The 22,361-nt window shown below is 36.2% G+C and overlaps 1 protein-coding gene across 3 annotated transcripts in view; it reads right to left on the bottom strand.

Annotated features, from left to right (window-relative positions):
* The window catches only part of MTREX (Mtr4 exosome RNA helicase), a 136,344-nt gene that overhangs the window by 27,825 nt on the left and 86,158 nt on the right, over nt 1-22,361 (bottom strand). For all 3 annotated transcript variants that reach the window (XM_059061115.2, XM_067030974.1, XM_067030975.1), the window contains 3 exons: nt 11,201-11,329; nt 2,336-2,446; nt 985-1,173 (listed from right to left, as the gene is read on the bottom strand). In XM_059061115.2, coding sequence (XP_058917098.1) covers nt 985-1,173; nt 2,336-2,446; nt 11,201-11,329 — 429 coding nt within the window. The remainder of the gene's footprint in view (nt 1-984; nt 1,174-2,335; nt 2,447-11,200; nt 11,330-22,361) is intronic.

The raw sequence follows: 22,361 nt of genomic DNA, 5'->3' as shown, positions 1-22,361 counted from the left end.
ACTTTTTCTAAATTCATTATTCAGAATGGCTGTAAGAATGCTTTTACTGGTTAGAGAATATAACTAGTTAGCCTAAAAAGGTGAACTACTACTTCATACCACTAGGATGGCTATAATTAAAAATACAGACAAAACAAATATTGGTGAAGATGTGGAGAAACTGGAACTTTTATTGCTGGTGAGAATGTAAAATGGTGCAGCCACTTTGGAACACAGTTTGGCAGTTTCTCAAAAAGTTAAACATAGAGTTAAACACAGAGTTACTCGCTGACCTGCAATTCTACTCCAATTCCACCCAGGGGAAATGAAAAGATATATCCACACAAAAATGTGTACATAAATGTTCATAGCAGCATTATTCATAACAGCCAAGAAGTGGAAAACTCCAAATGTTCATCAACTGATGAGTGGTTAAACAGAATGTGGCATATATATATATATATATACAATGGAATATTTTTTGGCCATAAAGAAGAATAAAATACAAATTCATGCTACATCATGGATGAATCTTGAAGATATTAGCTAAGTGGAAGAAGGCAAACACAGAGGCCACATATTGTTATGATTTTTTAAATATGAAATCTCCAGAATAGGCAAATCCATAGAGGCAGAAAGGAGATTTGTAGTTGCCAGTGGCTGGAGGGTAGGGAAAGGGGGAGTGACTGCTAATTGGTATGTGGTTTCTTTTTGGGGTGATGAGAATGTTCTGGAATTAGATAGTGGTTATAGTTGCAAATATCTGTGAATATACTAAAAACCACTGAACTGTATGCATTAAAAGGGTGAATGCTATGCTATGTGAATGACATCGCAAAGTGATCAACATTTTTTTACTGGTAAGAGTTGGTAGTTTACTTAAAAGATAGCTAGACATTTTCCTGTTTTAGCTGATGAAACCAATAGGAAAAGAAAATGAAAAATATATACTCACTTATATAGTGAAATACTTAGAATTCTATGATAAAAGAGTTTCTGCCATACCTGTGCTTTTTTTTCACAAAGTGTATACACCGTTTCCAGATTTGGATCATTGTGAAGTGGATGAGAATACATTCGATGCTCAAAAGCCTCTACTTTCTGGATGACTTTTTTCAGTCCTTGATCTTGAATGCCCATGTCATCAATAGGATCTAATAAGGGAACACCATCAGGAAAACGTTTCTGAACTTCCTGAAACAAAATATTTAAAATTCATTTTTCATCTTATATACAAAATTCGTTAAGACTAAATACTTCCTTTTATGTTTTTTCTATGTACAGACATGCATTATAATTTATTAATAATTCTAATATTTAAAGTTTAATAGTTCTGGATGCAGCACAATTTACTGATAAAGCCCATCACTGTATAATGAGGTTGTTGTAACTTCTTGCCATTATAAATAATCCTGTATCAAACATCTCAAGTGTAAATGTTTTCAATATTCTGATTACTTCTTTGGGGCTGATTCCTAGGGAGGGCACTACTGAGCTGAAAGATATAAACTTTCAAAGGGTCCAGATCCCCATCACTAAATTTTTTTGGTAACATGATTTGACTATTAAATATAATGAACATGTGAGTTCAGGGAAGAGATAGGTCACTATAGGCTGGTATCCCACTGGGAGACTTTCAGGGTCTTGGATAGGGCTTAAAGGTAAGATAGGATTTGGCCAGTTAGAAATAAAAAAAAAGGCAGGGGGGGAGTTACCCACAAAAACTTTTTACAAAATTGTCAAGAGAATTATTCATTTCAAGAAGCCCACCCATGGACCACAGCTTAAAAATTCCTACTGTACACTGAAAGCATCCTGCTTTCTCAGATTTTAGTACATAGCCTTCACTACATAGTAAATCCTTTTCAAATATTTATTGACTAACCAACTAAACCAAATAACAAAGTGCCTTTTTATTTTCCTACCGGAAAATAAAATTTTCTATAAAATCTTAAATTTTCCTATTGAAAATAAGACTATTTCATCCATGTATTAACTATACTATAAAGTAGTTAAAAGTCCTGGCACATGATTTTATACATAAAACTTTAAATACACTCTATAGTTACTTTCATTCATAACAAATAAAGCAAAACATATTTAACACACAACAGTGGCCACGTTTTCCTCTGTGAGCTCTCCTTTAGCCTGACTTTGTTGCTAGATTCAAAGAGAGGACAGTCTACATATAGATCTGCTGCCACTACCTTTGTTAAAAATAACTGCCACTATTGGTAGCGTTTATAGGTTTTCTGAAAGAAAGCAATATATTTAAAAGCAAATCAGTTGCCTTGTTATAAACCCTATTTATATTTATATAAAATTTATATTTAATTTATAAAATTAACGTGTATACCTGTATTGATTTTAAAACACTCTGTCTATTGTCCAGTGGTCGAAGGTCTTTAGGAATGTAAAGCCGAACACTGCTGATAGCGGACAGGAGATGCACCAAAACTGGAACAACCTACCAACAGAAAAGTTACATATATATGTTACAATCAAAATTGAACGTTTTCAAATTCTGCCATTTCTTAAATTCAGCTTGAATTCTTAAAAGGAAACTGCATTTACAATACGTGACAGGTATAATAAGTAGATAGTAATCATTGTGGAAGCTTATATCTTAGTAGAAACTATATTTAAAAAGTAAAAAAAATTCAAACCTTTAAGTAGCAGGCAAACAAATGGTACATAAAAGTAGGTGATTCCCTTAACACAGAATCCATATTTTATTCATTTTTGCACACTCAGTACTTGCTACTTTTTGAATACCTAAAAGTAGTAATAGCACTACAGAGGAAGGGAAGACTCCTATTTAGGTCTATTTAGGTTTAGTTGGCCACGTAAGACACATGTAATCTCTGGATGGGCCAGAATGAAGAGCTGAAAAGAGGTATTTCAAGCAGAGAAAACAGTATACTCCATTAGACATTATCTTGAAGAAAACCTATCTTCAAACTTTCTTCCATGCTTTCTCCTGACAAGAATACCCTTCCCTCACCATCAGAAATGCCATTTGCTTTCTTTAAATTTGCTCCCTTTAAATTCAGACCCTGTAAACTGAGGAGAGGTTAACATTTTCACAGATCCAACTTCGTCAGCTTATTGGTCTCCTTACCTTTACAATCATCAATGGAAAAACAACTGTCATTCACTTGCTGATAACAAATATATTCACTGTGTTTTACTAAACAAAATGGTATAGTGGCTGAATGTGGGTTCTGGAGTTAAGACTGCCTGGGTCTGAATTCAGTCGTCAGTTAGTTGTGTGACCTTGATCAAGTTACCTAGAGTTTTTAAGCTTCAGTCTCCCCATTTAAAAAATGAGGATAAACAATGGAACAGAACAGAGAGCCCAGAAATAAACCAACATACCTATGGTCAATTAATTTATGTCAAAGGAGGCAAAAATATACAATAGAGAAAAGACAGTTTCTTCAGCAAGTGGTGTTGGGAAAGCTGGATGACTGCAATTAAATCAATGAAATAACAACAATCCTTACACCATATACAAAAATAAACTCAAAATGGTTTAAAGACTTGAATATAAGACATGACACCATAAAACTCCTAGAAGAGAACATGGGCAAAACATTCTAACATAAATTGTAGCAATATTTTTTTTAGATCAGTCTCCTAAGACAAAAGAAATAAAAGCAAAAATAAACCCATGGGACCCAATTAAACATGTATCTTTTAAGAACAAGCACCTTCTCCTGCATAGCCACAATATTATGAGATCATAAAAATTTAACAATAATACATCATCTAATATATAGTCCATATTAAAATCTCCCCAACTGATCCAATAATGTCCTTTATAGACTACTACCACTACTACTACTACAACTATCACCACCACCACCACCACCACCACCACTACTACGTTTGGAGCCAGGATACTACTACTACTACTTTTGGATTCAGGATCTAGCCAAGGATCATTTAGTTGTCAGGTCTCTTAGTCTTCTTTAATCTAGAATACTCTCCACCTTTTTTTGTTCTTTTATGGTATTAACATTTCATATAATTTCAAATTTACAGAAAAACCGCAAGAATAGGATAAAAAGCTCCCATTTACCTTTATTCAGATTCACCAATTATTTGTATTTTGCCCCATGTGCTACAAATCCTCTCTCTATATATTTATGTATATACATATACACAAACATACACACCCATACAACCACAGTACAAATATTAAAAGAGGGAAATTAATGTAGATACACTGATATTATCTAATCAGCAGTCCATATTAAAATTTCATCTACTTTCCCAATAATGTCTTTAGCCTTCCCTTATCCCCCACCACTCTACGGAGCCAAACTAGGATCATGCATTGAACCTAGTTGTAATATTTCTTTGTTCTTCTTTAATCTGGAACAGTTCCTCAGTTCTGTGACTCTCAAGACATTGACATTTTTGAATACTATAGGCTAGTTATTTTGTAGAATGATTTTCAGTTTAGGTTTGTGTAATCATGAAGAATCATCAGATTCAGGTTATGCATTTTTGGCACAAGTGATTTTTTTTTTTGTTGGTCTCAGTCCATAGGTCAACATTACTGGATTGGTGATAGTAACTTTGATTACTTGATTAAAGTAACATCTGCTAGCATTTCCTATTATAAGTTACTACTTTCCCTCTCACAATAAATTTATAGGGAGATAAATTTATAAGAAATTGGGGCTTCCCTGGTGGCGCAGTGGTTAAGAATGGGCCTGCCAATGCAAGGGACATGGGTTTGAGCCCTGGCCTGGGAAGATCCCACATGCTGCAGAGCAGCTAAGCCCATGTGCCACAACTACTGAGCCTGAGCTCTAGAGCCCACAAGCCACAACTACTGAGCCCACGTGCCACAACTACTGAAGCCTGCGTGCCTAGAGCCCAAGCTCTGTAACAAGAGAAGCCACGACAATGAGGAGCCCGCACACCGCAACAAAGAGTAGCCCCAGCTCGCTGCAACTAGAGAAACCCACACACACAACACCAAAGACCCAACGCAGTCAAAAATAATATAAATAAATTTATTTTAAAAAATTGTAAGAAATTTATAGGGAGATTCTTTATAGACTTTGTAAATACCGCATTCTTCATTAAACTTTCTTTTTTTACATTTTTAAAATTAATTAATGGCCACATTGGGTCTTCGTTGCTGTGCGTGGGCTTTCTCTTGTTGTGGCGCATGGGCTTCTCACTGTGGTGGCTTCTCTTGTAAAGCACGGGCTCTAGGCGTGCAGGCTTCAGTAGTTGTGGCATGTAGGCTCAGTAGTTGTGGCTCACAGGCTCTAGAGCGCAGGCTCAGTAGTTGTGGCGCATGGGCTTACTTGCTCCGCAGCATGTGGGATCTTCCTGGACCAGGGCTCAAAACCATGTCCCTGCAATGGCAGGTGGATTCTTAACCACTGCGCCATCAGAGAAGTCCTTCATTAAACTTTCAACTCACTAGTTTTAACATCCATGGATTATTCGTGCCTGAATTAAATATTACTTATGGTAGTTGTCTAACGTTGACTTTTCTAACATCTCCATTCCTTCTACAGTATCTATTCTGAGTATATAAGCTTGTGGGTTCTTATTTTATTTTCACTTGATTATCATCTTTTACTATCATTATTTTTATTCTCAAACTGTCAAATTCACTTTTAAAGAAGACATTATGTGGACTGAATTGGCTTTTGAGCCGCCAATTTGTGATCTATACAAATCCTAGATACATGGGCTGGCTGGAAAGAGAAGACTCAGGACATGAAAAACTGGCAATGATGTACCAAGTAGCCAACACCCAGAGGGAGAAATACACAATTTTTCTGTACTGAGGTACATGTACACAATCCAAAATGGCAGAAAAATTAAAAATAATTCACTTGACTTTAGAGAAGAAGTATATGCTTTACGTACTTGCAGTTGAATTATGCACAAGTTGCATTATGCAGAAGTATTTCCTTGAAAACAGAATAAACACTATCTATGAAGACCTGATTCAGAAGGAAGACAGAAACTGCCCAATTTCTAATGCTGCTTCCCATAAGTTCCATCCAAGAAATGGTCAACCAAGTCTCACACTAATGACAGGAAAGAAACTATAAAGGCCCTCCTACAAATGTCTCCTTAAGTACAACAAAGGGAGATCCTAAGACTTAAGTTGTGTAAATAAGAACTTAAATGTTTAAAAACCAAATGAATAGTTGCCATGAAATTATAAATCTCTACACTCACAAGGATTTAAAAACATGCTATAATATTTGCATTGTGCAGTTGATTCAACTTTCTAAACCTAATAATCTTTATAAAAGAACTTAGAATTCAGGCTCATCATGATGCAACATCGGTCTATAAAAATCCAAATAATCAAGAGGGCAATTATTAGAAAAGCGTGAGAATACCAACAGTAGGCAGCATTTTTATTCTTAGACCGTTTTCTTTGCAAGTTTGTTATAAATCAATTTCCCCTTTTAAGATAAGCAAATGATAAGGTAAATAATATCATAAGTCAGTACATTTTAAGTCAATACATTCTTTAAGTCAATACACTCTAAGTAAATTTCGACCAATGTCATCTCTTCAATTAAGACTATTAGCTAAAACACAATATGATTTTTGAATTTTTCATCTAAATCAGAATGTTTTTTGAACCAACTGAATTTTAATCAAGTCAAGGCAGACAAAGTTATTCAAACCAATGTGATTTTTATTAAATTTTAGATTTTCAAAAATTAACTTTGTGTCTTGATCTAATTTAAAAGCTGACTAATGTAATAATCTATTGAATGTAATAGATGCTTTCTCTAAGTTTATCTGGAAGAATGACAGTGAAAATGGTGGCGCAAAGACCTCCAAAAATCCTCTTCTCCATAAAAGCATTGAGAATACTGGCAATTGTCAAAATCACCTTCTTCAGAACTCTGGAAATTAAACCAAGGCTTGCACCAATCCAAGGAGCGTTTAATTAATAAAAACCCAAAACCAAAGAATTGGACGCTTTGTGGTATTTTAACTTACTCTACTCCCTCTCCCACTCAGCTCCACAGTAGTCTTGAAAACCAAGAGCCTGCAATCACTGAAAATCAGTCTGGCAGCCACGGAAGGGACAGAACAGGTTTGAAATGACTTCAAACGGCCATTCCCAGAGAACTGTCAGTATTTCACTTGATTGGTGGTCCCCTAGAAGACTCTATTCATTCACAAGGAGGTCATTATTTGACCTGACCCAGGGATTGCCCAGTGCAAACAACCTTTTCCCTAGGGGCATCTGTTAAAAATAGTAAGAGGCAATTGTTTAACATCATGACTTTCTGAGGTGGTGGGTAACAGGACAAAAAACAGGTTAACCAAAAAGCTTTAAAAAAAGAAAAAGGAAAAGATGGAGAGTAAGATGTCCATACCAAGATGTGAAAGGTGCTCCTAGAAAACTAGAAATGTAGAAGGCCTCATGCATGTGTAGGGCTGTGTTCACACTCCAGAAAAAACAGAGAAGGCCCTAAACTCTCACCTCTGGGTGTCCTTAAGACTGAACACACAGGAAGTGAAGGCTAAGGTACTGCTGTCAACTCTCTGGCTAAGTGTTAAAGGCAGGCTACAATATTCATGCAGAGTCCCTAAGCAGAGACTGGTGGACTTAATGGTTATGGGCATTTAAGGAAGTTTTTGTCTAATTATTAGCTGACCACTAAGCTAACTAAGCAGAGACTTCAGTGGCCATGCACAACAAAAAATAATGAACAGAAAAGTCTACGAAACAAGCAAGCAAACAACTACAACAAATAGCAACATAAAGAAACTTAGGTTTAATTTCCAAAGCTGCCATGTTATATTATATAAAATGTGCAGTTTAAAAAAAATTACAAAATATGTAAAGAAACAACAAAATAAGGTCCATATACAGGGAAAAAGAGCAGTCAACAGAAACTGTCACTGAGGAAGTCCAGCTACTACACTTAACAGAGTTTAAATCAGCTATTGTTAAATATGTTCAAAGTTTATTTAAAATAATCTGATTTTAATTTGTAATAGTACACGTTTGATGCAAACTTCTAAAGTGAAAAAACTGCTAAATCTCATTCTATCACCACTGTTAAAGGGTATTTTGACTCTCAAGTAGTTTTTAGATAGACTAAGTGTATAGTTGTGATCTGTAACCTTCTATTCTATGTCCTTTTATAGATGTTTTAATCTAATGCTGAATGATTCTAGAGAATTCTTTGCCTAGAGAAATAAAACAGAAATCAATTTTCTAGACTTCGTAATTATGGTCTTTACTTCCTGACACTGAGTCTCATTTAACTTTTATGAAATGGCTGTGATAAGGGGCAGTGGTCAGAAACACTTGAAGCTGGCAAAGCAACAGTGACAAGAGCAATTTTTAGAATACATTGTCTGAAGTGTTAACCTCTATTAATCAACTATTATCCAAAGCTAGCTATATTCTAAGCCATTCTGTTTTTCTGGAAAAATAAATTCAAGATTTATTTCACAGGGAAAAGAAAAAGTCACTTTAGAAAGTAGTCTTATACAAAGGCTGATCAAAAGCTAAATTTGACATTACACACACTCAAAGTTAGAGAAGGGAAAGAGAACTATGGAAATGCCACTTCCTCCTCATATCTCATGTAAAGGAAATTGGGTTCAAACCTACCCTAAATAGTGCTACACAATCATGGCAGTTGAGAGGTGAGATTTCCTTATAAACTAACTGCCTGTGGCATTATTTCCCTGTGTCCAGGATTCCTACTCAAAATATTAATTCACAAAAGCAAATAATATTATATACATATTCCATTTCTTAAGGTATAGTTCTCCTCCCTGTTTTATTCTATGCCTTTGTCATTCAACCATATAGACAGAACTTGGAGTTTTTAAAAATTTTTAAAAATATATTATTTAACCAATATATTAAAAATATTACCATTTCAACATGTAATCAATATAAAAATTTATTATTATTTTTTAGTTACTTGGTTTTTTTTTCTTATTAGCCATCAGTTTTATACACATCAGTGTATACATGTCAATCCCAATCGCCCAATTCAGCACACCACCATCCCCACCCCACTGCGGCTTTCCCCCCTTGGTGTCCATACGTTTGTTCTCTACACCTCTCAACTTCTGCCCTGCAAACCGGCTCATCCGTACCATTCTTCTAGGTTCCACATACATGCGTTAATATACGATATTTGATTATCTTTCTGACTTACTTAACTCTATATGACAGTCTCCAGATCCATTCACGTCTCTACAAATGACCCAATTTCGTCTTGGAGTTACTTTTTTTTTTTTTTTTTTGTGGTACGCGGGCCTCTCACTGTCGTGGCCTCTCCCATTGCAGAGCACAGGCTCCGGACGCACAGGCTCAGCGGCCATGGCTCACGGGCCCAGCCGCTCCGCGGCATGTGGGATCTTCCCGTACCGGGGCACGAACCCGTATCCCCTGCATCGGCAGGCGGACTCTCAACCACTGCGCCACCAGGGAAGCCCTGGAGTTACTTTTAAAGAGGGATGTTTTGTGCTCTGCACATGTTGCTTCCACAGCTGGGAATGCAATTTTTGTCTGAAAAAAGTTCTAATATTCCTACAAATTTGCCTAAGTCTCATTATTTCTTTTATAAGACTATACACACACATATCTTTGATGGTCACCTCTCTGAGCAAGAAATGCTCCCTCCACAGTTCTAAACTCCTTTAAGTCAGAGACTACATATATAATTCATGCTTACACATCCCCACCTTAATTTCCTTAGCAGCATATGCTGAAATAAACTGGATTAAAAAATTATTCAATAGAGGAGAGACACTCAGTTTTGCCCAGGGTTCAGTGAAGACTTCCCTATAGAGACTGTCTATTGAACTCAACAAAATCACATTATTAAGTACTGCAAAGCTTCTCAGTATCTTTAAGTAAAACAGGCACAGATGCTCATGCTTAATAAAATTTGGGCCTAGAACACAGCAGACAACAAACAGGTTTCACCTAAAATACTAACTCCAATGAATTACTCATTAGATCATTTTCTCAGAAAGAGTCTAATAAGCTTTACCTAAAATACTAACTCCAATGAATTACTCATTAGATCATTTTCTCAGAAAGAGTCTAATAAGCTTTGAGCGTAAAAGGGGCCCGTGACTTATTATTAATATCTGCCATGAGAGAAGGAGAATGTTGCGATGCATGCCACATATTTGCCATTCCAACTTCAAAGATTCCTTTGGCCACATGAATATATGTCAACTTGTGGGAATTTTAGCCTAATTTTAGTTAGGCAGTCAGTTGACAAAATAAATGTTAGGGAAAAGTAAATCATGTAAGTTTCAATGGTGGTGGAATTCTGGAGAACAAATTAGAAGAGTGAGGAACAAAGATCAAAGGCTAGCTGGTATTCAGAATAATAAATAACTAGACTTTTAAATCATTATTTTAAAATGTTTAATAATAAACAGTCTTTTAAAATACTGTCAGCTTTGAATCTCACATTCATTTCACTGATGCAAAGCAGCAGCCAATGATGCTACAGTGGCAGATTTTACTTTCCACAAACCAAAGCCTGTTATGACAAGTATCATTACAATGACATTTCCTAAAAGACCTAGCCAATACACCATATACTTAAAGCAGTGTTTAAAAATAACAAAATTTCAGTATGATATTACTCTTCAAATAGATACTTGGACTCTCCACAGTAAGGCTTACCTACAATTATTCTATATTAATTATTTTAAAATGAAATAAAATAGGAGACATTTAAGTAACACGTGTATCTCATGTGGCAAGCTGAATGTTTTGCATTTAATTAAAAGCACATGTAAATTAAACGATTTTAAGGAAACTTAGGTAGAACTTTTTCATTATCAAAACACTGGCTCATTATTTTCAATCATGATTTTCACAGGAATGTAATAAACAATATGGATGGAATAAAGTGTAAAATGATACAATCGCAAAATAATGATAAAACATCTTTTTTAGCTCAGGTAAATTCCAGGTTCATGGGAAAATTTAAATTATTAAATTCTCTTTATCTTTCACTTTGTCACTAATTACCTTGCCATAATTTGATAAGGAGATTAATCATCCTATTGGTGTTAGATGGCTTTCACATACCTTGAAAACTTCCAATTAGGAAATCATGACAGTATGTTCATTATAATCACATTCAGGAAAGCTAGTGATTATAAATAATGTACAAAATATCTGAAATTTGAAAATGAAAAATAAAGTACAAACCTGCATCTCTCCTTTCTCATCAGACTTAGCTGGTTTTGCAGCCTCAGTAGCTGAATTTTTCAAGCTCTCTTTGCTACAGCGCAGAAGTACTTCCACTACATATAAAGGATCCAGTTCACCAGAATTAGGCTAGGAAAAAACAGGATAAAAGAAGTTTATTAATTCTTAAAAACTGGCACAGAAATTTTAAGTTCCATGTGTACAGGAACTATGTTCTCAGTATTCAGCACTATGACTTACGTAATGCACAATAAATGTTAATTTCATGAAATGAAGCCTGTCTCTTTTCATCCTTCAACATGCTCCACTGGATGAAAAAACACAGAAATTACTTGATATTTACAAATTTAAATGTTATGATCACTGTTAACTGATATGCCATTTTAAGTTTCTAATGATTGGTTTATAATTTTATTTCATGTTATGCCAGAATTAGAAAAAGAAACCAAAAGGAATTATCACTATCAGAAAATGAGTATGTTATCTTCAAATAACCTTAATTAAACAAGATGAAAAATATATTCAGAGCAGATTATTTTATTGCTTAGTATACTGGCACCTCTACTCTGTGGTTTCATATCATTTCATTAAAAGTCTTTTAGTCTTTTATATTCTCTAATAAAAACATGATTCTCAAAGACCTAACACTAATCACATCTTCTGCACTATGACAATTTATGTTTGAGAGCAATATTTTTCAAACAGTAATAGAAGACTTTTTCTTCAGTAAAGAATTCCTCTTTGCTTTTTTTTTTTTTTAAAAAAAGAAGACATTGGGGGTAGGAGTTTATTAATTAATTTATTTATTTTTGCTGTGTTGGGTCTTCGTTTCTGTGCGAGGGCTTTCCCTAGTTGTGGCGAGCGGGGGCCACTCTTCATCACGGTGCGCGGGCCTCTCATTATCGCGGCCTCTCTTGTTGTGGAACACAGGCTCCAGATGCACAGGCTCAGTAGTTGTGGCTCACGGGCCTAGTTGCTCCGCGGCATGTGGGATCCTCCCAGACCAGGGCTCAAACCCATGTCCCCTGCATTAGCAGGCAGATTCTCAACCACTGCGTCACCAGGGAAGCCTCCTCCTTGCTTTTTAATTCAATATTTGAATAATCTCTTTTGCATAAAATTAGATAAAGGGATAAGTTTTTTAAAAAATTGAAGTACAGTTGATTTACAATGTTGTGTTAATTTCTGCTGCACAGCAAAGTGATTCAGTTATATATATATATATATATATATGCTTTTTTATATTCTTTTCCATTATGGTTTATCACAAGATATTGAATATAGTTCCCTCTGCTATACAGTAGGACCTTGTTGTTTATCCATTCCATACATAATAGTTTGCATCTGCTAACTCCAAACTCCTATTCCATCCCTCCTCAGACCACAAGTCAGACCATAAGTCTGTTCTCTGTGAGTCTGTTTCGCGGATAGGTTCACTTGTGTCATATTTTAGATTCCACATAAGTGATACCATATGGTGTTTGTCTTTCTCTTTCTGACTTACTTGACTTAGTATGATAATCTCTAGTTCCATCCATGTTGTTGCAAATGGCATTACTTTGTTGTTTGGTTTTTCTTTTTTTTAAATGACTGAGCAGCATCCCATTGTATCAATATATATACCACATCTTTATTCATTTATCTGTCAATGGATATTTAGGTTTCCATGTCTTGACTACTGTGAATAGTGCTGCTATGAACACAAAGGTGCATGTATCTTTTTAAATTATAATTTTGTTCGGATATATGCCCAGGAGTGGGATTGCTGGATCATATGGCAACTCTATTTTTTAGTTTTTTGAGGAACCTCCATACTGTTTTCCAAAGTGGCTGCACCAATTTACATTCCTACCAACAATGTAGGCAGGTTCCCCTTAAGGGAGAGTTATTTTGATTGAGAGGGGAACATGGCAAGAAGTGATGACTTGTTCTCCTCCCACCCACCCTGCACAGTTCCTGGGCAAAAATGAAAAACTGTCAAGAAATGGCCATGAATCCATTCCTACAATCTATTTCTGTAATAAAACTATCAATTTGCCTCAGAATAGTAAAATATATTTCCAAAACAAACCAAAAATACAATCATAATTATCTTAAACTTCTGAGTACAAATTTCCTCAAAGAAAGCATAAGCTCCATTTTCCAATTCAAAAAGAAAACTAGTTTTTTCTCTGCACATATTTTTATTCAAAATATGGTTATTTTTAAAGAAGTTTTAAAAGATTTTTCAGCTTGATACAGATTCAAAGACAGTATCTTCAATTAGATTTGTATCTGCAAAGATTATGTGTACACACACACACACACACACACACACACACACACATATATCTTAGTTAATATAAAATGAGTTTTAAAATAAGGTAAATAGTTATGACCAACTGTTAACTCTTCCAAGGGGCCAAGAACCATAGGAGAATCAGTGATTAAAATATTTAGCTTTCCAGAGGGGAAAAAACCCGTCTAAATAAGATGCATTTCACAATATGATGAATAAATTAACTACAAGGTGTTATAGGACATACGAATATTTGGACAAAAATAACCTAAGATTTATGAAGAATCTTTAATGTGTCTAGACAATCTAGAACTCTTGTTATTGGGTTTAATTCCAATTCTGTAGATTTTATTTATAAACTTAATATTCTCCCTATCATCTCATACATAATTATCTTTGTAGAACTACCAAAACCATTTACAACATTACAGAGATACTCTCAAGTGTTACTATGGAAACTCTTTCGAAAGCTTTCTTTATTGTAGCATTAAATGAAAACTTGCTGTTAAATTTATTTCCTAAAATGATAAAACTTTTCTCAGCAAACTTTTTCTAGTTCTGTACTTTGGTAAAGGTGGGTCAACAATATCAACCTTCACATAAGAGAAATATAATTTTGATAATCTCAAGATTATAGAACGTAAAGAAACAAATACAAAATAAATATTGACAATGCATTTGTATCTCCTAAAAATGCTTTCAAATATTTTCTTCATCAGTATGTACTTTCCCTCTGTGGACAAAGAATGTCATGTCACCTGCCATATCAGTTAGCAAAGAATGCTGCAGCCATCAGCCACTGAAGCCACCCTTGATGATGCATCCTGAGGGGAACTCAGGATCAAGATAAACAGGCTGCCTACCATCAAGCTATCAGCCTCCGCAGCCATCCCCAATGGTACACTCTGAGGGGATACAGGATGGAGAAAAATAGGGCAGTTTAGGTGCATATCAAAGGAACAATTTCAGTAAGCCCAGACGCTTACATCTTAAGACACACAGAAAAGTGTTAAATTCATTAACTTGAGGTGTCTGGTTTTCTTTAATTAACTGTAATCTTTTGATGTTCTGACTACCTAGTTTTTGTTTGTCTGCAAAAACTTATATATATCCTGGCTCCTCCCTTACCTCTTCAAAACAGTTCCTCAAAGCTATCTGAGAGGCTGTTTGCTGGGCTTAAGGTCTCAGTAAGTCTGCCGAATAAAACATAATTCTCAACTTTTAGGTTGTGCAATTTTTTTCAGTCGACTGTTTTGGCGACTAACAAAGGGACCCAGAGCAGACTTCTCTCCTTTGCCTGAACTCTATGAGGATCCGGAGCCTTGGTACCAGCTGAGGCCACTTGGCCTGTCTGCCTACTCGGAGAGTCCAGACAAATTTGGGTGAGTCTCTCCTGGTTCTCGAATCTCCTAAGTTTTATTTAATCTCCAGTATCTCCTGGTTCTCCAATCTCCTAAGTGGAGGACGTTATCTTTGAAACTCTGTTTCAAGAAGAGGTACCTGGTTTACCTTCAGTTGAAAGATACTGGGGAGATTTTTGCTCAGTTTAGACAATGAGCCGGTTAACCTCAGTTGAAAGACACTGGGAAGATTTTTGCTTAGTTTAGACACTGAGTTGGTTATCCTCCATTGAAAGACACTGGGAAGACTCTGGGAAGACTTTGCTCAGCTGAAAGACACTGAGTAAGGCTGGAGTGTGTAATTAGGTAGAAGACTGGCTTGTCGTTTTTCCTTGAATTGGCTACTTTAAGAGTTTATTGTAATAAAAGTGAGGTATCTCATGAGAGCTTTCTGCTCCAAAAAAGGAACATCTCCTCCCAGGTGGCAACGGCTTTTTCAGGCAGCTAAGACGCTTGTGGGAGTGGTGGAGGCAAGCCCTCATAATATGCGGCTGCCCCTACAGGGAAACCCACTCACTTAATTAAAAATTTGCTCTGCAGGGGATACGCGTAAGAGTTGGTTACTCCATGATCTGAGCACCCACAGTGGTCTCAGGATACTGAAGGGAAAAACTGAGGCATGTAAGAGAGCTAAAACAGCTCCAGGGTAAAACCTAGAGGAGTTAAGCTCACAAACAGCACCCTGGCCCACCACAGGATTGTCACTAGCTACTTTATCTCAACAAACTGACCTCAGAACAGGGAACAAAACTTTCAAAACAAAAGGAGTGACAAGTTACCAGGTTTATGTACATACAAAACTTACACTTACAAGTACTTTAATTGGGGATTAAAGGAAATCTTGCCCTGAAAATGACTAAGATGGGGGATCTTTTATTGCATATGCAGTTAAGTTACAGAAATCCAGCTCGATGAAACATTATTTTCAGAATTCTGACCGTAAAGAAAAAGCCCTTTTAGTGGGAACTTGCATTTATCATTCCGTGTCTTTGAGAGGTAAATGTTCTACCCAATCTTCTTCAGCATTGCGTGTGTGTGTGTGTGTGTGTGTGTGTGTGTGTGTGTGTGTGTGTGTGTGTGTGTTTTGAGAACTTGGTCTCTGCCATCCATAAAGTACACATATGGTATATATTTCGCAGCCCACTGAACAGACTGGGATTCTGAGCAATCTTTTGTCCGACTGTGCCAACTTTCAGGAGGCTTTCTGCCATCTTAACCTTCCTTGTATCAGCCTGTACAACGAAGGTCTTTTACTATTTTGGGGAGTAAATTTTCTGGATTTTGTTTAGGAGGCTTCCTTCACAGTCTTGTGGGCATGCCTCTTGCATTTTATTGGTTTGAGTCCCTATTAAGATATATCTCGTTAATGGCCAGATGATGGATCTTTTAAATTTGAGAAACTTCTAAACTGGTAAATTTTTAGAGCTCTCATTATAAACAGCTGTTCTATTGGTACCTATGAAAAAATCAAATCAGAAGGTGGAAAAAGATAAAATGATTAACCTGAGAACTCCTTTAATTTAACCCAAACAAACGAAAAGAAAACATGGCTTGGGAAGCTTTATTTATACACTCTGCTTTCCCTTCATGGGTCTTACAGATGCTAATAAACACACTAGGATAATTCACGTTAATTAGGTTGATTAACAGGGAAGTAAGAAAAAAACTGAAGAGAAAGTCTAAAGACTTCTTCACAGAAAGGTAGAAATTTTAAAGGGCGTCGTCCCAAATGGATAAAGAAATTCTTACATGGTTATTTTAAAATAGAATAGATAAAATGGATGTCAATGGGATTAAAACAAAAGGTTCTGATACAACACTACCTAAGATTGGATGGGTCAAAGGGACCCCTCTATTGGTCCCCAACATTAAAGGGCTCCAAACAAGTCTGGGGTAAAACAAAGTTTGAAAAAATTGCACTGAGATAACTGACCAACAATTGCTTGGGCCAATTAATCAAGTTTAAAAAAATCAACAAAGGGGCCTGAGTCCTTTGCCTCAACATCTCATTGGGAATCCCAAAGCCTTTTATATAAAAACAGATTAAATGGTTGGGATAAAAAGAAAAGTTTCTGGACTCCTTATAAGACAAAGATATGTTGATAGTGTCCTAATACAAACTAAAGTTAAAGGTACAAAAGTTGACAGAACTGAGATAAAGTTTATAAAATTTGGTATATTTAAATAGATCTTATATAAGATGGTTACATATCTTTTGCCTGATTATATTGTGAGATAGACATGTTTCACTGGGGAATGCTGCCCCTGCCTGGAAGTACAGGATAGGGCATATAAATCTGCCCTTCAGACAATATTAATTAAACATACTAACAGAAACCAGTAGGGTTACCTGAACCCACACAGTAAAAGGAACACTTAAATACCTTAAACTCTAGTGAAAACCAACAAGCAGCAAATAAAATTGTGAACTGTTTGTCATACCAGCATTTCCTAATTGGAATATTCCATAAACTCTAGAAATATTCATCTTCTTTCCTCAATATGGCACAAGACTGGGAGCTAATATTCAGGGGCTAATAAGAATAAAGATTTTGCTCTGGGTCTAACCTATGCAATCAGAAAGAGGGTCTTTGTTAAATGCCTTATGCAAACCTTTGAAAGCAAGATAAATTGAACCCTAAAGTTCTAATACATAGAACTCAATTTTCAGTTTAGTTGGAAATCTGATATTTAAAAAAAGCAAATTAAAGAAAATATAGTTGGGTAAATCAATCTTTAATATCATTTTGGCAGAAGACCAGTTCTTCAGACAATTAAAAGCAACTGTCTTTGTCTTGTAAATCTCTACAAATTAGAAATGTAAATACAGCCCACAGTGACTTGAAAGTGAGTCAAATTAGCTCAGTCTGGTAAAACCTGAAACCTAGAAGAAAAAGGCCACGGGGTGGGGGAGGTAGGACTTTTTAAGCTCAAGTCCTCTGGAAAGGCTCCCTCACCCCAAATCTAATTCATAGCCTCCTTAAAAGTTTATCAAGGACAAATACAAATCTTAAAAGTCTTTTCCACAGGGCTTCCCTGGTGGCGCAGTGGTTGAGAGTCCGCCTGCCGATGCAGGGGACGCGGGTTCGTGCCCCGGTCCGGGAAGATCCCACATGCCGCGGAGCGGCTGGGCCCGTGAGCCACGGCCGCTAATTAAGCCTGCGCGTCCGGAGCCTGTGCTCCGCAATGGGAGAGGCCACAACAGTGAGAGGCCCGCGTACCGCAAAAAACTTCCACAAATAGTGAAGCCCTACTCATCTCAGCAAATTTAACTTATTCCAACTGTTATTTATAAACTAGTAAGTTTATATTTTAATACCTGATTCTTAACTTTTTAAAGTGAAGCTGTGAGATCTCTGATTTTGTCTGTTTATATGTATGTGTGTACATTATATATGAGATGTCTCTACCTCTGGAAAACATTACCAAAATCAAACTTATAAAAGAGTTCTACTTAATTGACTTACAAGTGCTTATAAACAAAATATTTCTAAATATAAAAGAAACTGGGGGCTTCCCTGGTGGCGCAGTGGTTGAGAATCTGCCTGCCAATGCAGGGGACACGGGTTCGAGCCCTGGTCTCGGAAGATCCCAAATGCCGCGGAGCAACTGGGCCCGTGAGCCACAACTACTGAGCCTGTGCGTCTGGAGCCTGTGCTCGGCAACAAGAGAGGCCGCAACAGTGAGAGGCCCGTGCACTGCGATGAAGAGTGGCCCCTGCTTGCTGCAACTAGAGAAAGCCCTTGCACAGAAACGAAGACCCAACACAGCTAAAAATAAATAAAGTTATATATATAAAAAAAGAAACTGGCCAGAATGAATTTCAGGTTCACATGATCTAGGAAATATCAATACAGACATGTCTGACTTTTATTGTACCTAGGTTTACTGAAGATCAATAAATTCATATTACTTCTGTTATATAGTTTGTCAGCAAGAAAAAATTTAACTTGGTATGATTTTCATACTTTACAAAGTAAAGGTAAGTGAGGTAAGAGTTTTCAGGTGAACTCTTTTAGGAATAATTATGCTTTGGGTATGTCTCTATAAAATAGTTTTTCCAGATTTTTGGAAACTTGAGTTTTGCTAAGTTAAGTTAAATGATGGGAATTCACTGAATATCCAGGTTATTTCAAATAAGATAAAAAACTAGAACATTAGTTGCTAAACAGGTCTAAATTTACCTACCTCTGTCTCCTTACAACTAATTTGGGTTTATTAGACACATCTTATAGCACATTGAGGAAAGTAATTATGCTATGAGAAGATGGATGTCTCTAGGTTATGGAATATTCCAACCAGGAAATGCTGGTATGACAAAAAGTTCACAATTACCTGCTGCTTGTTGGCTTTTTTCTAGAGATTAAGGTTTTTAAGGGTTAAAATTGTAATACGTAGTTAAAGTTACTAAAGATAGTAAGGGAAACATTTCAGTATGTAAGGAAAATGAAATGTATGCAAAAGAAGGCATGAGGAATGAAAATATATTTCGTTAAGGGGAAAGAATGTTTTGTCCTAGAGCCAGTTGTTTTTAGATGAAAAAATAAGGGACAAACTAATAAGAGTACAGAAAACTGTGGAAGGTTTGTAAAAGGAACCCTGAAAAGGAGTTTTGTACATGGTTAGGCTGGGATTAGATTAAATTTGATTATGCAAATGAATTTTCTTATCAAAAGTAGGCTGGTGCAAGACTGGATTTGGTTCCTCTCTGTTAAGAGAACAAAGTTTTCTTGGAGTACTGCTTTTGATAACAGATTTTATGAGTTTCTTTGCCTTTAAGTGGATCTGTATTTGTTTGTGAAATCTTTAATCACTCTGGTTAAGTGAACAAGTATTGTTTCACAGTGATTTTACCAAGTGTTTTGAAACTTTTTGATATTTTTGACAAACTTCCCAAACATAAAATTCTAAATGAAGTTCTTTTGACCTCCAGCTAACTCTAGGATGCTTCAAAGAAATTCTGAGACATCTCAAAAAGGAATGTTAAACTAATTAGGCTTATTTGGTATGTTAAATTACTTGAGGAGCATTGCCATTTATTGGAGATAAATTTTCTAAGGTTATATTGTATAGGTAAATGTCATTAGTGTAGATTACACAAATTTAATTCCTAAAAATCTGATATGCTCTAGTATGTTATTAGTTATAACTCATAATTATCTTAAAATGTTGTATGTTACAGAAACACCCAAGTTTCTTGTCAATTGCACTGTAATCAGATCTTTAACCATGCCATTTTAAGTCTTGTCATTTATAGACAATCACTGTTTTACTCTGATGCTTTTAAAAAAATGAAGATTCATAAAAGAAGATGCATAAAAGAAATCTTTGGTAAATATTATTCCTTGTAACTTTTAGGTCATATCCCTGAACTAGGTAAGAAATTACAAAACTTTAATAGAGAACCTGACAACTTCATCCAGATCAACAGGAATTAATTACATGGGACTAAATGAACTTATGTGATTTATAATTTTATGACTTTTCCTCAAATATACTGGCTTCTCAGTAAATCCACCAAATAAAACATAATTCTCAGCTTTTAGGTTGTGTAAAATTTTTAAGTTGATGCCTCTCTCTCTAGCAAACCCAACTGACCACAAAAATCTTTGAATTAGTATTCTCACCTAGATTACAAAATTAATAAAAATGTACTTCATATTTTTAGTGAACAAATGTAAAGAGCTCAATGGAAAAATCAGTTTCACCATCAATTGAAACAGAATAAAATGAATGTGTTCCTCTATTCCCCATTGCATCTTTGCCTAAAAGAACTCTCATCAACTGGCACTATTTTTATACATGGATTAAGGACCAGTAGAGACAAATAATTAAGAAACCTATCCACAGTGTGTCTGTGTGAATGCAATTATATTCGCTATGATTTTTCTCCTTAAAAAATGTAAAACCTGTCAACTACCAGCATGACAGCATAAGGAGCTCCACAAATCTGCTCCCCAGCAAAACTGGAGAAAATTATAAAAACCCAACCATTTAAAGTCTCTGGAAATGGTTCTAAGGGCATATAGCAAAGGAAGAAACATATTCAAGGAAATCTATGAAAATTCAGTAAGAATTTGTGATATCTAAACCAAGACCACTCCCTTCTCACTCCTTCCTAACTCAAGAAAACAGGAATTGCAGACTGGTGAATCCTAGAACACAGGAGGGCTGCTCCGCCTGCAAATCTCAGGTAGAGGTCTATCTTTCCAGGAAGAGCATGATATCAGCATTTCTTATCCTGCTCCCACCGACCTATTGCTAGGGCTAAGTTATGGGCAAGTAGGGGACTGTAGGAGCTGAGAGGTGGGGGCTCCCCTTTTCTGCCCTGTCCCCACTGCTTAGCCAGAGACTATCTTGGGGGCAGCACTGCTGAGAATAGTGGGGCCTCAACTGCCCTTGTCCTGGCTTATAAGACATTGATTCCAAGCTGGAAGAGGCAAGCTGAGAAGATGTGAGGCTCTTATGCTCCACTTAGCCCTCAGGGCCTAAAGCAGGAGTGTCACCCAGAGAGAAGTGGACCACTGTTCCTACACCAAGCTTTAGAACTTGGCTCAGAGATTGTGCCTGGGAGGAGAATCAGGCCTTAAAACAGCTCTTGATGCTTTCCAAAAGAAAGTGATTTCATTTGCAATAGAGGCTGGGGAAGTCAGAGCATGCTCAAAAACAGTGAAGGCCATGGTGAAAGACAAATGGAGGAAATGTGTAGAATCACTGGAAATACAGACAAAATATGGAGGCCAGCTAGTTTACAGGAGAGAACCCTGGGGTGGGGGTGGGGGGAAAGCTTTGAGGAGCCTCTTGCAGTTAGTGGGGCTTAACAGAAGGGTATGTTCAGGGAAAGACACAAAGAGACACTTTTTAAAACCACTGTCATCCCAGAGTAACTATGGGCATTTCCATGACTGTGCCAAGGAGAAACATAAACGGTTCAGCACTGTAGGGGGAAGAGGGAGGTGGAATACACTTTACTCAAAAAATCTAGCTGCTCATGAAACATATAAACAGCAAATAACAACAATAAACCTGGCTTGGGGGGTGGGGGAAACCAGTACCAAGAGTGCTACAATATATTATTTAAAATGTCCAATTTCTAAGGAAAAATTATGAGACATGGACAAAGACAGAAAAGTATGAACCATAACCTACCTATAAAACAGAAAAAAAAGCAGGCAACAGAAAGTGCCTGTGAGAGTGACCAGATGTTGGATTAAACAAAGTCTTAAAGGTAGCCATTATAAATATGCGCAAAGAACTATGGAACCATAATTAAAGAAGTAAAGGAAGGGACAATAATCAATGTCCCAATTTGATTGACAATAACAATCAAAGAGAATATCAATAGATAGATATGATTAAAAGAACCAACAGGAAATTCTGGATTTCAAAAGTGAAATACCTGAAATGAAAAACTCACTAGAGGAATTCAACAGCATATGTGAAGTACAAGAAAGCATTAACAAATTTGAAGATAGGCTGGAAG

Source organism: Kogia breviceps, chromosome 4 (genome assembly GCF_026419965.1).
Source record: "Kogia breviceps isolate mKogBre1 chromosome 4, mKogBre1 haplotype 1, whole genome shotgun sequence".
Lineage (NCBI taxonomy): Eukaryota > Metazoa > Chordata > Mammalia > Artiodactyla > Physeteridae > Kogia > Kogia breviceps.
The sequence above is the reverse complement of the archived record's forward strand: the minus strand, read 5'-3'. Positions and strand labels throughout refer to the sequence as shown.